This window comes from Labeo rohita, chromosome 6 (genome assembly GCF_022985175.1).
Source record: "Labeo rohita strain BAU-BD-2019 chromosome 6, IGBB_LRoh.1.0, whole genome shotgun sequence".
Classification (NCBI taxonomy): Eukaryota; Metazoa; Chordata; class Actinopteri; order Cypriniformes; family Cyprinidae; genus Labeo; species Labeo rohita.
In genome coordinates, this window is record NC_066874.1 from 26848508 (window position 1) to 26864495 (window position 15988).

Here is a 15988-nt window from a genome sequence, read left to right on the forward strand (position 1 = left end):
CATCAAAAAATAAAGAGTCTTTAAAATGTATGAGAAAATATGACGTTAAAGGTAGTTTATTCCCACATCTGATTTACATTCTGTCCCTCTCTCTTATTCTATGCAGTTGATTACAGGGTGTTTGAGAGCAGCTCACAACATCTGCGCAAACTTACCTGCAGTAAATCATGTGTAGTTCCTGCAGATCTGAACCTGCTGAATCAGCATTTTTACTTTCATGTGTTTACATTTAAAAACAGACACTAAATGTGAGCTCACTGAATTCTAAAATGCTGAGCAAACACATAACTAGATGAGTAAAGTTTGAGAACAAACTTTGAAGTTGGCTTAAAAAAGCCTAGCATGAAAGTTTGATGTAGTTGCAAAAGCTTAAAGTTTGAAAGTTAAACAGATTGGAGAAGTTAGCATGTTGCTACCATGTTGTTAGCATAATTTTAACATGATTAGTATGTCGTTAGCATGGTTTTAATGTAACTTGCATGTTGTTAACATGGATTTCCAGCTTGACCAGCTAAAAATTGGCCAAAACTTTAAAACCAGCTAAAGCAGCCAACCAGCTCAGGTTGGTTTTAGCTGTTTTTCAGTAGGGAGTTGTTAAGTCTTGTAATAGCAATAGACAGCTTAAATGCAAATTGCATGTAGTTAGCATGTTGCTAGCACAATTAGCATGTTTTAACATGTTGCTAGCATAATTAGCATGTTGCTAATATGTTGTTAGCATGGTTAACATGTTGTTAACATGATTAAAATTTTACTTTCATGTTGTTAACATGTTTCTAGTATGAATAGCATGTTATTAGCATGGTTTTAACATGATTTAACATGTTGCTAACATGAATGAAAAATCCAGCTAAAAAGCAGCTAACAAGTAAAACCAGCTAATTTAGTTAAAAAAAAAAAAAAAACAGCTTAAAATCAGCTGATTCAATAAAGAACCAGCTTAAAACCATCTGAATTAGTTAGCTAAAACCTTCTGGTTTAGCAAAAAACAGTTAACAACCTGTTAAAACCAGTTAAAACAGGCTTAGGCTGGTTGTCTAGTTTTAGCTAGTTTAAGCTGAAAGAAACTTAGGCTTGCTTGGTCTTTTAACAGGGCTCCCAGATTGCCCAGCTAAAAATTGGCCAAAACCACTTTAAAAAAAACAGCCTTTTAGCTGCTTTTCAGTAGGGAGTTCTTAAGCTTTGCTATAGCAATAGACAGCTTAAATGCGACTTACATGTTGTTAGCATTATTTGCATGTTGCTAGCATGTTTCTAGCATAATTAAAATGTTATTAACATGGTTTTAATGTAAACAAGTAAAACCAGCTGATTTAGTAAACAAACAGCTTAAAACCAGCTGATTCAGTGAAGAACCATCAAAAAGCCAGCTTAGGCTGGTTGTCTAGTCTTAGCTAGTTTAAGATTGGTAGGTCTTTTAGCAGCACTCCCAGCTTGACCAGCTAAAAATGATCCAAAACCACTTTAAAACCAGCTTGGGGAACCAGCCAAAGCAGCCAGCCAGCTTAAACGCACTATAAGTGTCATTGTATAAACGTTTTTACCCCCTCAATGAAAGTCAATGGGATTTTTGGTGATTCTGAACTCCAGTCCTCTGGGCCCACTGCTCTGCATTTTGTATGTCTCCCTCATTTAACGCACCTGATTCAGATCATCAGTTTGTAAGAAGAAAGATCCATGAACTGAACTGTGTCAGATTCAGAAACATACAAAATGTGCAAACAGTGAGCCCTGAGCACTGGAGTGGAGAACCACTGGTCTAGTTTGATAGTCTCTTAATAAGTAATATCAGAAACAGTGTTTGGGTAACTCATTACAAGTGACGTAAGTTACGTAATCAGATTACTTTTTTTTACCAAGTAACTAGTAAAGTAACATTAATTTTTAATTTACAAGAAAATATGGTTTACTTTTTCAATTAAGAAATGCCAATTACTTCATTTACTGAATTACTTTTTTTTTTGCACAACAATAAGGTTAACAAGAAAATTCAAAACAAACCTCTTAAGACACCTACAGTAAATCTGATGAAACTCAGAAACTATCCTCCCTGTCTCTAAAGGTTAAACATGACCTCATGTCTAATAACCTTCAAGTGCATAAGGTGACCATTGTTGCACGATTTAACACCACCATGTGATTTCAGATGAGCAACTGTCACATTGTCTGGAATAATAAGGTAAATAAAACACCAGTTAGTTGCAGAGGATTATATTACACTAATATTATGTCTATGTGCTGTGAAGTTTAAATAGGCTGTGTAACCACAAACCCACCTGACAACTGGAAGGATGGTGTCTGTGTGCATTCATGAAAGACTAATAGACGATCATTGTTTGCATGGGTTTGGAGTCAGCTGCGGGATGACCTGGATGATATCATGGTACAGCTGGTGGCTGCAAGAGCAAGGGGAGGTTAGACAGAAGGGCACAGCTGCAGCACAAACATCCCAGCATACTTCAGAAACAGTGTAGGGCGGACGGCCCCGGGCCACAGTTCATCAGAACAAAGCCTCTGTATCTCTCTCAGAGCCAAGAGCAGGGGGCAATGTGAGGAGAGAGCAATCACTTCAAGAGCTGTAGGGCGAATGTCATAAAGAAATGTAACACTAAAATCAAAAGAGAATAGAACTAATATTTTGCAGAAAAAATACCCCATACCCACTAATACACACACACACACACATACATGACCCTGGACCACAAAACCAGTCATAAGGATCAATTTTTGGATAATTGAGATTTATACATAATCTGAAAGCTGAAATAAATAAGATTTCCATTGATGTATGGATGGTTAGGATAGGACAATATTTGACTGAGATAAAACTATTTGAAAATCTGGAATCAGAGGGTGCAAAATATTGAGAAAAAAAGCTTTTAAGTTGTCCAAATGAAGTTCTTAGCAATGCATATTACAAAACAAAAATTTTGATATATTTACGGTAGGAAATTTACAAAATATCTACATGGAACATGATCTTTACTTAATATCCTAATGATTTTTGGCATAAAAGAAAATTCAATAATTTTGACCCATATAATGTATTTTTGGCTATTGCTACAAGTATACCGGTGATACTTAAGAATGGTTTTGTGGTCCAGCGTCACATATAGACATACACACACTTATATACATACATCATTAATATATATTCACACACACTTATATATAAAAAAATTATATATATATTATATATATATATATAGCACAAGCACATTCATGTATATATTTAAGAAATATTATTTTTATTTTAAGTATATGCATTTATTATAATTTCTACAGAATTTATTATATAAATAAAAATATTTTGTACATGACATATTTCTCTTAAATATATACATCAATTTGCGTGTATATGTATATATATATATATATATATATATATCGCGATTAATCATTTGCCACCCCTAATATATACATGCATATATATATATATACACACACACACACACACACACACACACAAATACATACATACTTTTTTCTCAGTATATAATGGATTGAAATACAGATTTACAGTTTATTTTGTATTATTGTTGCTTACTTATATTGTTGCTTAATTTCTATTATTCATTCCAAATACGAACATAAACACATGAATTAAGGATATTTATCAAAGGTGTAGCATCAAAAGCCAGCCAGCCACATGATGTGTTGTGAGCTCATTCTGTACACAGATGACTGATTGCTTATCTTTAGGGGAGTGGCTCATGTGCTCTTAGCTGGAGTCTCAAAACTCGTTTTTCTGGTTTTATTCTGTACTCTACACATGATGACAGGCTGCTTGTTCTCATGAGAATTCAGTCTGAAGTGGTCCAGCTTTAACACAAGTGGTTGTGTTTTTATGTGAGAACTTTAATTCAATATTTTAGCTATGAAAAGAAATGTATAATAACTCACTTGTTTTACTACCTTTAAGTTTTTTTTTGGATAAGCATGTTTTAAAATAAACATAACCATTATTGCACAGAATTAAATAATACACTGGCTTACTATCATGCTCAGCCAAGCTTGCAACTTCCTTATTGCATCCCAGCAGGTGGTATTTCCTTATGAAGCCATAAGAAAGTTATATTTCCAATTATAAAACCCCAAACCACTCATGTGCTGAATACTGACAGAAAAAAAAAGTAGGGCAACATTTGTTGTTTTATCTTTTAATTCCAATGAATTTTTTTAGACAAATTACTAAGAACCAGCTTGAGAAATCCAAACTATATATTATATGCTTTAAAACAAATCTTTCAAAATGATAAAAACAAATCTCTCTAAAAGGTGAAAAACGTATCAAATGTTTTTACAGTATTTACAAACATATACAGTTCCCTTCTGAAGAGAAAGAGAGATGCTGTGAGCTCGGTCATCGTTTCCAATCTTTCAGAGTGAGCAAAGTCCATTAGGGTATAAAAGTGCAGTAAATGGCCATAATTAGTGTACCTGGATAATTGTTAGTGACAGTATAAAAACTATTATACTCCCATACAGTCATGTTTCAATAATTAGAGTGGCTGTAGTCCATTTTAAAAGGATTAGAAAAGAAACTGAATACTTGGCACTGGCTGACGAAAAGTAATCTGTTGACAGACATGATTTACTAGTATTTGCTAGTGCGAAAACAGAAATACTGCTCAGGACTGGTGCAAATGTTAAATGCACGCTGATAAAAAAAACAGCATTGCTGGTTGTGAACTTTAAAATAGTACACAGGCGTCCCAGCACAAAGATAGAAACTTGTTATTGCAAATGCATTTAAACTGAACCTGATGACTGAGAAAATACTGAATGAAAAGGCGCTATTGCACCATCGCATTCCAAGTACTCAGTTTACAAACACTGTAAAAAAGTTTGTTGAGATCCGCATGAACGACTAACAACCCAAGTGTGAAAAAGCATCACAGAATATTTTGAGAAAAAGCTTCAATCCTTCATATCATAGTTTGCTTGTGCCTGATGAAATATTAACGTTGTAGTATCCTTCAGCCTCACAGTGTGTATTAAGGCGACGCACCCAGTTCATTCTGCCCACACTGTCAAAAGTTTCACCCACAGCAGCTGTGTCTTGAAGACGAAGTGCTATCCCATAGGTTTGTTCATGAAGAGAATGCATTGTCCATTCTCGAGTTGCCTAGCAGGATCTACTTCACACGCATGTTTTAAGGCTCTCGTCCGGCAACATTCCTACCTTTGGAACTCGCTTCTTAAAGCAGATGGGATGAGAACAAGGCACATGAGAGTGAACAGGAAACAGTTTCTCTCGCTCTCTACACTATCGTTCCAGGTTTGGAGTTCTCATGCCAATAGAGCGTCTGCTGGTCTTCAGAGTCAAAACTGCTGTCCATCGGGCTGCTCATGTGCGAATCGTGGTGGTTCACGTCTATGTAGGATCTGCACGTGGAAAAGAGTAAAATGTTTTATTAATGAGATCTGAGATTTATCTATAAATACGCTGATTTACTGAATGCTTTACACCCCAGTGGAACATAATATCTGTCAACACAACACCAGATATACTAAAAACCAAAGTCACGGTCAATAGTTTTGCAAGAAACACAATGTTACAAAAATAACTCGTTGTGCAGCTGGTTTTGCAGCATTGTGTACAAAGGAATTCAGTATATCTGGTCAAGAAACAAGCCTTGTTTCTAGATTCGATTAATTTGTTTAAACAGATTTCAAGTAGGTTGAGTGAGACACAACATCACTGAACAGTGTTAAAAACATTCACACACCTGAAGCAGACCATACAAAAACACACATGTATGCTAGTCATAACTTGCACACAGCAATCAAAACAGTGCAGGGTCACATGCTTCCCCCTCAAAACAAGACCTCACCCTTTTTTTGCAAGAAAACACACAACCATCCCACCACCAGTGAGTAGCGCTGTGGAAAAGACTGCGGCTTTGTTAACCCCTGAGTGATTCGCCATTATAGTTAGAGAGTCACAAGCGAGTCCTTCATGTCTCACCAATGTTTTATGTGTTGTCTGTGTCACTAGAAATGAGTGTAAAAGTATTCCGGGTCATAACCACTGGCAACAGCACCAGGCACCTCTAGAGGCACTGGCAACGGGCTTCTCCTGCCCGGAGTCATCCACCCGTACTCGGGTGGGTATGCGTCCATAAGAGGGTCAGGAGGCGGAGCCAGCAGATGGGGGTCAGGGCTGGTTTGGGAGGAAGGCAGCAGTCAGATCAAGTGTTCATGTGTGCTCACTACACACAGCCAATAGCAAATTTACCAAAACAAGAGGGACCATACAAAATGCATGTTATTATTTTTTTATTTAGTACTGACCTGAATAAGATATTTCACATAAAAGATATTCACATATAGTCCACAAGAGAAAATAATAGTTGAAATTATAAAATTGAGGCCGTTCAAAAGTTTACATATGCTTTATTCTTAATACTGTTTTGTTACCTGAATGATCCATGTGTTTTTTTGTTTAGTGATAGTTGTTCATGAGTCCCTTGTTTGTCATGAACAGTTAAACTGTCTGCTGTTCTTCTGAAAAAAAAAAAAAAAATCCTTCAGGTCCCTTTGTTTTTTTTTTTTTAGCATTTTTGTGTATTTGGACCCTTTCCAATATTGACTATGATTTTGAGATTCATCTTTTCACACTGAGGACAACTGAGGGACTCATATGCAACTATTACAGAAAGTTCAAATGCTCACTGATGCTTTAGAAGAAAACTCGATGCATTAAGAGCCAGGGATGTAGACTTTTGAACAGAATGAAGATCTGTACATTTTCTTACTTTGCCTAAATATCATATTTTTTTCCATTTAGTACTGCCCTTCAGAAGCTACAGAAGATACATGTTTCCCAGAAGACAAAAAAAGTTACATTTATCTTGATCTCAAAAAGTTCTTATTCAGGTCAGTACTAAATAAAAAATAACATGCATTATGTATGATCCCTCTTATTTTGGTAAAATAATTAACATTTTGCAGATTCTGCAAGGTGTATGTAAACTTTTGACTTCAACGGTATGTTGACGCTTAAAGGGATAGTTCACCAAAAATAAAAATCTGACTCTTTACTCACCCTTTACGTTGTTGCAAACACATATATCACTATTTCTGGCATTTTACAATTATATTTTGCAAAGTGCTTTTAGTCATAAGGAGAATTAAGGCAAAGTTGTTGCTGTGTTGTATGCATGTGTATTTATTTGCCTTACAAACATAAGTTTTAATGTAAAATGTATGGGAACTAGATCAAATTTTTGGCTCATTTTTCAAAAGTGTCTAATTATTACACCAGCTATTTTCAGTTACTTTAAAAAGAAAATGTAACATTTAAGATATTAATTAGCCACATAAAAAATTCTGTCTATATGTTCACCGAAGCTGCATTTATTTGATAAAAAATACAGTAAAAACTGTAATATTGTGGCATATTTTTACTATTTAAAACAACTGTTTTCAATTTTAATATATTTTAGAAAATATTTTAATCCTGTACTGAAAATCTGAATCTGAATTTCAGTGTCACAGAAACATTTATTGTCAAGTTATAAACAGTTGTTTTACTTAATATTTTTGTGAAAATTGAGATACATTTTTCAGGATTATTTAATGAATGGAAAGTTCAAAAGCGCATTAGAAATATTTATTAACATTACAAATGTATTTACTGTCACTTTTAATCAATTTAAAGCAATTCTTGCTGGGGAAAAAGTATTACTTTATTTAAAAAAAATTAATGATTCTGAACTTTTTGGTAGTGTGTGTGTTGGTCACCCAAACAGGCTAGCAGAGGGAAAACAAAAAAAAAACAAAAAAAAAAAAAACTAAAAATGTTGGAGTTTGTGAGAAATATGATGACTTCAAAAGACTTGGAATAAGTTGTATGGACATATACGCATACTTGACACGATCTCTATATTTGCATTTTTATAGAAGAAGAAATTCGATTCCGATTTGGAACGATATGAGGGTGAGTACGCAAGTGTGAACTGCTCCTTTAAAAAAGCTGCTTAGAGAAACACGAGCACATTTAAACGGAAGCCATGCAGTTGTACTTTTACAACACACAACAAGCCAGACATCCTGAGATGCTGACTAAACAACAAGTCACGCTGAGTACAGACAGAGCAAGCCCACACGGCTGGCGCTTTACTTACTATCAAGGGCTACACTTAGCAAATGAAGCTTTATTAACCCTTGCTTGTCTTGCACCACCAGTTTGAGGCGGGAACAAACCCATCTGCTTCATCTGATAGCAAGAGGAGGAAGAAGGAAGAGGAGGAGGAGGAGGAAGGGAGGAAGAGCAAGCTTGGGAGAAATGAGGAGGATAGTACTGAGGGCTGGCGGGGTAGTGCCAAGCACGTTTAGAGTGCGAGCTGGAGCCTCTGTGAGGGAAAAAACGGTCATAGGGAGAACAAAGCGTGAGAGCAGGTACTGCACCAGCGATCCTGCAGAACTAACCAGATGCATAGTGTCAGGCAAGCTGTTAGCTAAAACATGCCCTGTAGCGTACCAGGTAAACACACTCAGAAAAAGGTACAAAAGCTGTTGCTGGGATGGTACCCCTAAAGGGTGCATATTACCATATTAAAGGTACGTATTAGTAGCTTTTGAAAGCGTACTGCCCCAGTGACAGCTTTTATACACTTTGGCAAATATCATCATAAAATAATACTTCATCCAAACTAGAAATTATTTGAAAAAGTAAAAATCTACTCCTATAGGGCATTCCTCAAAGTCAAAAAAGCCCACCCAAGCTTCTATAATATGGCATGGGAACCTCATTCAATGTAGATCTATGGGATTTTTCACCCTTTTTATAGGTAGGCACTATAGATTCGTGCATTAATGAGTTTCTTGGCATTGCATTGTGATGGTGGTGCTTAACTCTAGTTAAAACGGTTCAGATAAAGGCTAATGAGGTAATCAGTAGAGGACGATAGGGCATAGAGGAGTCGTACCTGCTGTGTAACGGTTGGCTGTAATGGACAGTGTTGTAGCCGTAGGACTGATGGTGTGCGGGAGGCATATCGTACTCTGACATTGCCGTGACTGGTCGACCGTGCCAGTTTCCCGAACTGACTGTGATGACATTAAGATAAAAGGAAATTAATGAAGGAGAACCTCATTCATGTTCAAGAGAGAAGAAAAATTACTCAAGACAACATCAAAAACACTCAAGGTTTCAGGCTAGTCAGGGTAATTAAGTGGTCGATGTTTCTCATTTGCCATCAACTTAAATGATTAGTTCATTTCCAGAATAAAAATTTCCTAATAATTTACTCACCCACATGGCATCCAAGATGTTCATGTCTTTCTTTCTTCAGTTTAAAAGAAAGTAAAGAATTTGAGGAAAACATTTCAGGATTTTTCTCCATATAGTGGACTGGGGATCAACAGGTTGAAGGTCCAAATTGCAGTTTCAGTGCAGCCTAAAAGGGCTCCAAACGATCCAGGCCAAGAAATAAGGGTCTTATCTAGTGAAACCATTAGTCATTTTCTAAAAAAAAAAAAAAAAATTCACACTTTTTAACCACAAATGCTCATCTTGCACTAGCCCAACCTCATGCATGACATAGTCATGTTGGAAAGGTTATGCGTAATGTAGGCGAAAGTACCGACCCAGTGTTTACAAAGCAAATGTGCGAAGAAAGTCAAAGGCTCTTTACAAAAAAAAAAAAAAAAAAAAAAAAAAGGTAAAACAACGTCGGACAACTTTAAAGTTGGAGAGGAATATGCCAACGTCATTACGCAATGCGTGAAGTCGTGGACTTGCATTGCAGAGCTAGTGCAAGATAACTGTTTGTGGTTGTGTTTTTTTTTCTTTTTTGTTTTTTTTTAGGAAAATGACCGATCGTTTCACTAGATAAGACACTTATTCCTTGGCTGGGAAGCTACACTGAAACTGCAATTTGGACCTTCAAGCCATTGGCTCCCGCTGAAGTCCACTATATGGAGAAAAATCCTGGAATGTATTCCTCAAAATCCTTAAGCTCTTTTTGACTAACCCTTTAACCAGGCTTCTTTTTCTTGTGCACAATTCATGTATTCTTTTGATTCAGGGTAAAATGTCATCCATGTAAGATGACAGAAGTCCAGAAGCATTTTTACCATGAGGAAACACAAGTATTTCTCACCTGTCGAGTAGGAAGTTGTACTGTCACTGCGTACGTAATTTGATGACATAGTCCTGTAGCCCATATTCTGCTGCGGTGCTCTATAGGTATCATACCCTTGTTGTCTGTGCTGTCGGTTGTACCAACCACGCAAATGTTCCACCACTTCAGCCCTTTGCATGTTTTTGACAATATTCTCATTCCTGGATGGAGGACGGGTCCTTGATGGCCTTAACGTGGCATAAAGATTATGAGCCAAACCATCTATCTCATCCTGGCCGTAGTTCCCATGAGGATCATGTCTGTAGTAAGACGGGTTAACATTATAGTGTCCTTCCATCTCAGTCTCATACATGTATGGTCCATTTGGATGCACTTCAGGTTCGATGTACCGTGGGTATCCTGTAACGTAATAAGCTGTAGTGGTTGGCTGTTGCCGAGGTTGAGGTGTATAACCCCGTGTGTCGTTCTGTGCCAAGTTAGGCATGCTGCCAGTATTGGCGTATATGTTGCCCTGTCTCCGCCGATGACGGTTTTTGGCACGGGAATGGCCGCCGGGTACAGAATACTCCACGCTGGACTGGCTGGTGTAGGAGGAACCATCATCAAGTATCTCAGTGCTATTGCTACGACGTGGAGGAGAGATGGTGAAGACTGGTTCGGATGGCTCACTCTCCGTAAGGAACTGAGACTGGGATTCCAGACTGCCACTGCGCTGCCGAAAATGAGTGCTGCATGCAGGAAGGAAGAATTTTTTCAAAAATTAAAACAATTAAAACTAAAAACAATTTAAAACAAAAAATTTGAATAATGGAGGAAATTATACATAAAGGTACAAATCTGAATTAATGCACCTGAATAATTCTAATTACTGGAAACCTATTAACAGTTTCACACTGGTTTGCAGGTCATTTGTGACCCAGGTCCACAAAACCAGTCATTAGAGTCAATTTTTGGGAATTGAGGTTTATACATCATCTGAAAGCTGAATAAATAAGCTTTCCATTGATGTATGGTTTGTTAGAATAGGACAATATTTTGGATACAATTATTTGAGATTGAGAAATTCGCATTTAAAGTTGTCCAAACAAAGTTCTTAGCAATGCATATTACTAATCAAAAATTAAGTTTTGATATATTTACGGTGGGAAATTTACAAAATATCTTCATGGAACATGATCTTTACTTAATATCCTAATGATTTTTGGCATAAAAGAAAAATCGGTAATTTTAACTTATACAATGTATTTTTGGCTATTGCTACAAATATACCTGTGCTCCTCAAGACTAGTTTAGTGGTCCAGGGTCATATTTTACTTCACACAAATCATATCTAATCACATATCATATCTAAATCATATCTAGGGCAAATAAACATTTTAGGACAGAGCAACAGTGTTTTTAAGTTTTACACATTTCTATGACTTTTCCAAACCTGGAAATTCCTGACATTTACAGGTTTTCGATGATCGTGGGAACACTGTTGTTTATAGTTAACAAATGTCATTCAAGGTCACATTTGTGGGTGGGTGATAAAGAAGGGTCGATTGTGCTGTGTACCTGAGCTGGATGCTGCTGTAGGCGTTGCGGGGAAGTTGAGGGGTGGGGGGCATGCTCCGTGAGTCAGAGGGTTGGCGTGAGGGTTGACGGTAGGGACTGCTGTGTGTCGATAAGGCGTCTCCATGTATATAGGCCACAGGTTCTTGGACTTCGCCATAATTTAATCTAGAACGCAGATAAGAACAATGCATTATCAAACCGAACTTCCTTCATGGGTGGAGTTCTTACCGCACACACAACCTCCAAGGAAGTACAGAACAACTTTTCACAGCATGCCACCCTTGGTTAAATCTAATACAAAAGCTCAATGGTTTTTGAGGAACAAATGATTAAATAACAACCAACTGAATTACATCTCACTTTACAGAGAGCTTTCGGTCATTTAGCCTTAATGAACTTCCACCATCTATTAATGCCCGTTGTTCCTGTGAGATTTTCCAGAGCAGCTTTCCTGCTTATGCCCCTTCCGCCCCCACTTTGTGATTATTGCTGGAGTTTTTGCAGTCAAGCAGCGACATGCTTATTCCTGGGGCACTATTTTTAACACTGTGAGTGTTTGGGCTGATAAGGGGAGATTGTGAAGAAAGAAGTCGAGGCAGGGGAAGACTGGAATGCAGGACTGATTTCTTCTTTGCAGGTCTCTACTAGCTCAACAGCACAAAAGCAAACAGCAGTCATAGGAAGGGAAAAGCAAGAAGTGCTCAAGCTTAATCCCAAAGAGCTGCGGTTGGCAGGACTCTTACCTGCTGCAGTCTTGGTAGTCATCATTGGCGTGATCGATGTGATCTGAATGGCATGATGCAGAGAAGGAGTTTGACGAGTTGGGGCGTGGAGAATACTGCACTGAACGTGACCGTTGTCTCTGCGATGGCTCGTCTAAGACAAAAGTTAACAAGATTAAGAGAGTAGCCACCTTGTCTAGCCTGCAGAGATAAGGCGTTTATATAGCGCTGTTCAAATGTTTACCGTCATTAAGATTTTTAAATTAAAAACTCCTGCTTTTATGCATGCATTAAATTGACCAAAAGTTACAATATACAATATGTTCTATTATATCTAACATTGTTGCAAAACTCACCATCATCCAAATTGAGGCAGTCAGAAAGGCTGTCCAGGTTCACATCATCTGCAAAAACAACAGAGATTATAATTCTGCATGTAATATTTCCTTCCCGCCACGATCCATTACCTCTACATAACATAAAACATTACCTCATCACAAGTGAAGCATCAAACCTTGACTGTCAACACAGTGCAAGTTTGCATACACTGTATAAGCATGCACGTTTAAAGAGTTCATACACATTTTGTCCAACACGTATACAATCAAGACTAATAATTAAACCAGATATGCACCAGCAATGATGACGGAAGCTCTTTGTGTGGGCTCCTTTCCAATCTTCACTCTGTAATCATTAATCTGATTTTCAATCTCCTGCAGTTTTTTGGTTGCATCCACAAGGTTTCTCCTGCGTTTCTTCTTCACGGTTTTACAGAGCTCATTTTCATAGGCAAGCTTTTTTGCTGCCTCCACAATCTTCTTCTGTAGCGCAAAGCAGCTCTCCAGGTTTCTTAAATGAGGGTCCTGCAAGAAAAAAAGATGAATTAGGACACAAAATGTGAGCAGCTTGTGCATTATTTGTGAGAAAAGCAATTGAGAGCCTACCGCATCATACGGGAAAAGGTCATCCAATTTGAAAGCAGTTCCCACGCGCCTTCGAACAGTAGGAGGCTTCTCTCCTAGTGCCAAAGGATACTCCTTAGGTAACACACCGGTCAACTCCTAATCAAATAAAAAGAGAAAGCAAAGAAAATCTTAAGATATGACTGTTTAAGCTGACATACTTGAAAGAGCATATGGAAATATGACAAGCCACTAACCGCTTCCCGAAGGCACATTTTCTTCAGCTCTTCCTCCTTGAGCGCCAGCATTTCTTTAATGCTCTCCTGTTTGTTTTTCAGTTCTGCAATCTTCTCTTTCTTCTGTTCCTCATTCACTTCATTGTCTGCAGAGTCTAAATGAAAGCAAAAGCAAGATCTGTCATGATATCGAATAACAGAGTTCATCTGGCTGTTCATGGAATTAGAGAAACAGACTGTCTTACTGGAAGAGACCAAACTTCCATTGCTGGCCATTATTAGCTTGTCTTTACTCTCCATGCTGACCAGCTTACTGTTCCTTGGAGCTCCTGTCTCTGTGAGATCCATGGCAATATCTCCCAAACTTCTTGCTGTAGTAATTTTAGCCTTTAGGCAGATAAAACAGAGGTTATCACATCACCACAATTTCTTTTGCGTGCCATCAGCGTAGAAACAAAGCAACGATTTGTGCAATTCTGAACTGTGACACTGGACCACAAAACAAGTCATAAGGGTCCATTTTTTTAAATTGAGGTGTACATCATCTGAAAGCTGAATAAATATGTTTTCCACTGATGTAAGGTTTTTTGAGGATAGGACAAGATTTGGCCGAGATACAACTATTTGAAAATCTGGAAGCCGAGGGTGCAAAAAAAAACCCTAAAAATTGAGAAAATCACCTTTAAAGCTGTCCATATGAATGCATATTACTAATCAAAAATTAAAGCTTTGATGAAATTTACAAAATATCTTCATGGAACATGATCATTACTTAATATCCTAATGATTTTTGGCATAAAAGAAAATTTGATAATTTTGAACCATACAGTGTATTTTGGTATGGCTATTGCTACAAATATACCCTTGCTACTTAAGACTGGTTTTATGGTCCAGGGTCACAATTTATAAGTAAGAAGAATTCAAAATGCACAAATGCATACTCACTTTACTCTGTTTGCGATCCAGGTAGAACTGGTGTTGGCTGATGGCCATCACCCAGATGGTTTTGATCAGAGAATGGCTGGCATACCACGTGTAGATGACTTGACCAGACTGACCAAATGTGCGTCTAGAAGCTGTTCTTCTGTGGATTAACACACTGAAGTCAAACAAAACGCATTTGATCCTACGTTGTTTCAATGAAATATTGGTTTGAGTAACCGTAATCATTTGAATGGCAAGAAAAAAAAAAATTCAGTGATGACCTGACTACAAAGCATGTTGGTGACACTGTGGTACAACGTCCTGTGTGATATCATCTTTATTTACAGAGCAATCGCAACCTGTATTACTACTACAACATGAAGTGACCGATTGCTTCACTGCTGCAGTTCAGCAGTAGAAACACATTAGCTACGTCAAAAGGCTTTGCATCACTAACATTTACTTAGTCTATTCAAAAGCCATGTTCTAGAGTCTAAAATACAGAAATAATGCTTGACAAATCAGAAATGGTGCTCAGTGAGTGCTTCAAATGTCTATCAAATGTATATCAAGATGTGACCTAGTGTAAATTCGTCTTGTTTCCTTACCTCTGAGGGTCGTTGACCTCTACGGCGAACTTCTTCTCTCGGAAATACAGGTTTTCAAGCTGTTTCCACAGAAAGAGCTATAAAGAAAAAGGAAATGAGTTAGACAGGAACTAAATTGGGAACCCTGTTATGCAAAATGTCATGAAAATATCTCAGTGACCAGAAGTCCTACAAATAGGATTTGCACTCATTTATATGATCTATATATTTCTTTGTAAGATTCACATATTGAGAACACATACATTACTGTATTTTAGCATTTACATTTGTTGCTTTCTCTGTCAAACCAATAACAATCATTTTAAAGCCTTACTAGAAACACTATACTCACTATATCACTCACAAAAGTCAGTATGGATATTGATATGCTTAGTTGCTTTGGGTATAAACCCAATACAATCATAGCACTACAAGAAGCAAAGCTCACAACTTATTATCAAACTCGCCCTAAAGGGAGAGCAGTAAAAACAGATTTGTGGTAAAATCATGGCCAAAACATCTGCCATTCATGAGAACTGTCCTTTCAGATCTTTTTCCAGAGCTCCGTCATAGATCTTCCCAGCTCAGGGCAGGGAAAGTACAATATCCAACTACTATCAGCGTGCGGGGGAGAGGATTTACCAGGAATGTTAATAAACGCTCCCCGCCAGGTACTGCTCAAATGCAGCCCTGAATAATACACACAGGAACAATATGATCTGAGCGTGGATTGCAGAGTAGATCTGACTGGCAAAGCTTATTAAAACTTGACATATTTCTGACAGTTACGTTTAATAACAACAAACTGAATAACAACTAACTCTAATTTCAGAAATCTAAAAAAACTTTACCTTACCAGTTCAGTTAGCAAGCCTTTAAAGTCCCTGGATAGCTAGACAGGTTCACTACAGTCCAGATCTAAAGTTTCCCACAGGGTTGTGGCTTCCTTGAACAATACTCTCTTGT

At 37.5% G+C, this 15988-nt stretch overlaps 1 protein-coding gene across 7 annotated transcripts in view; it reads right to left on the reverse strand.

Moving 5' to 3' along the window:
- Positions 1–3453: 3453 nt before the first annotated feature.
- The window catches only part of frmd4ba (FERM domain containing 4Ba), a 322166-nt gene continuing 309631 nt past the window's right edge, over positions 3454–15988 (reverse strand). For 4 of the 7 annotated variants that reach the window (XM_051113075.1, XM_051113074.1, XM_051113076.1 and 1 more), the window contains exons 12-25: positions 15044–15120; positions 14457–14595; positions 13757–13898; positions 13533–13666; positions 13318–13434; positions 13008–13236; positions 12730–12777; positions 12395–12527; positions 11652–11816; positions 10113–10822; positions 8937–9057; positions 6424–6510; positions 5972–6166; positions 5255–5388 (exon numbers count right to left, since the gene is read on the reverse strand). In XM_051113075.1, the coding sequence (XP_050969032.1) occupies positions 5998–6166; positions 6424–6510; positions 8937–9057; positions 10113–10822; positions 11652–11816; positions 12395–12527; positions 12730–12777; positions 13008–13236; positions 13318–13434; positions 13533–13666; positions 13757–13898; positions 14457–14595; positions 15044–15120 (2271 nt within the window). In that variant the 3' untranslated portion in view covers positions 5255–5388; positions 5972–5997. Of the gene's footprint in view, positions 5389–5971; positions 6167–6423; positions 6511–8936; positions 9058–10112; positions 10823–11651; positions 11817–12394; positions 12528–12729; positions 12778–13007; positions 13237–13317; positions 13435–13532; positions 13667–13756; positions 13899–14456; positions 14596–15043; positions 15121–15988 lie in introns of all 7 variants that reach the window. The other 3 variants (XM_051113071.1, XM_051113072.1, XM_051113073.1) reach the window with 3 other exon arrangements.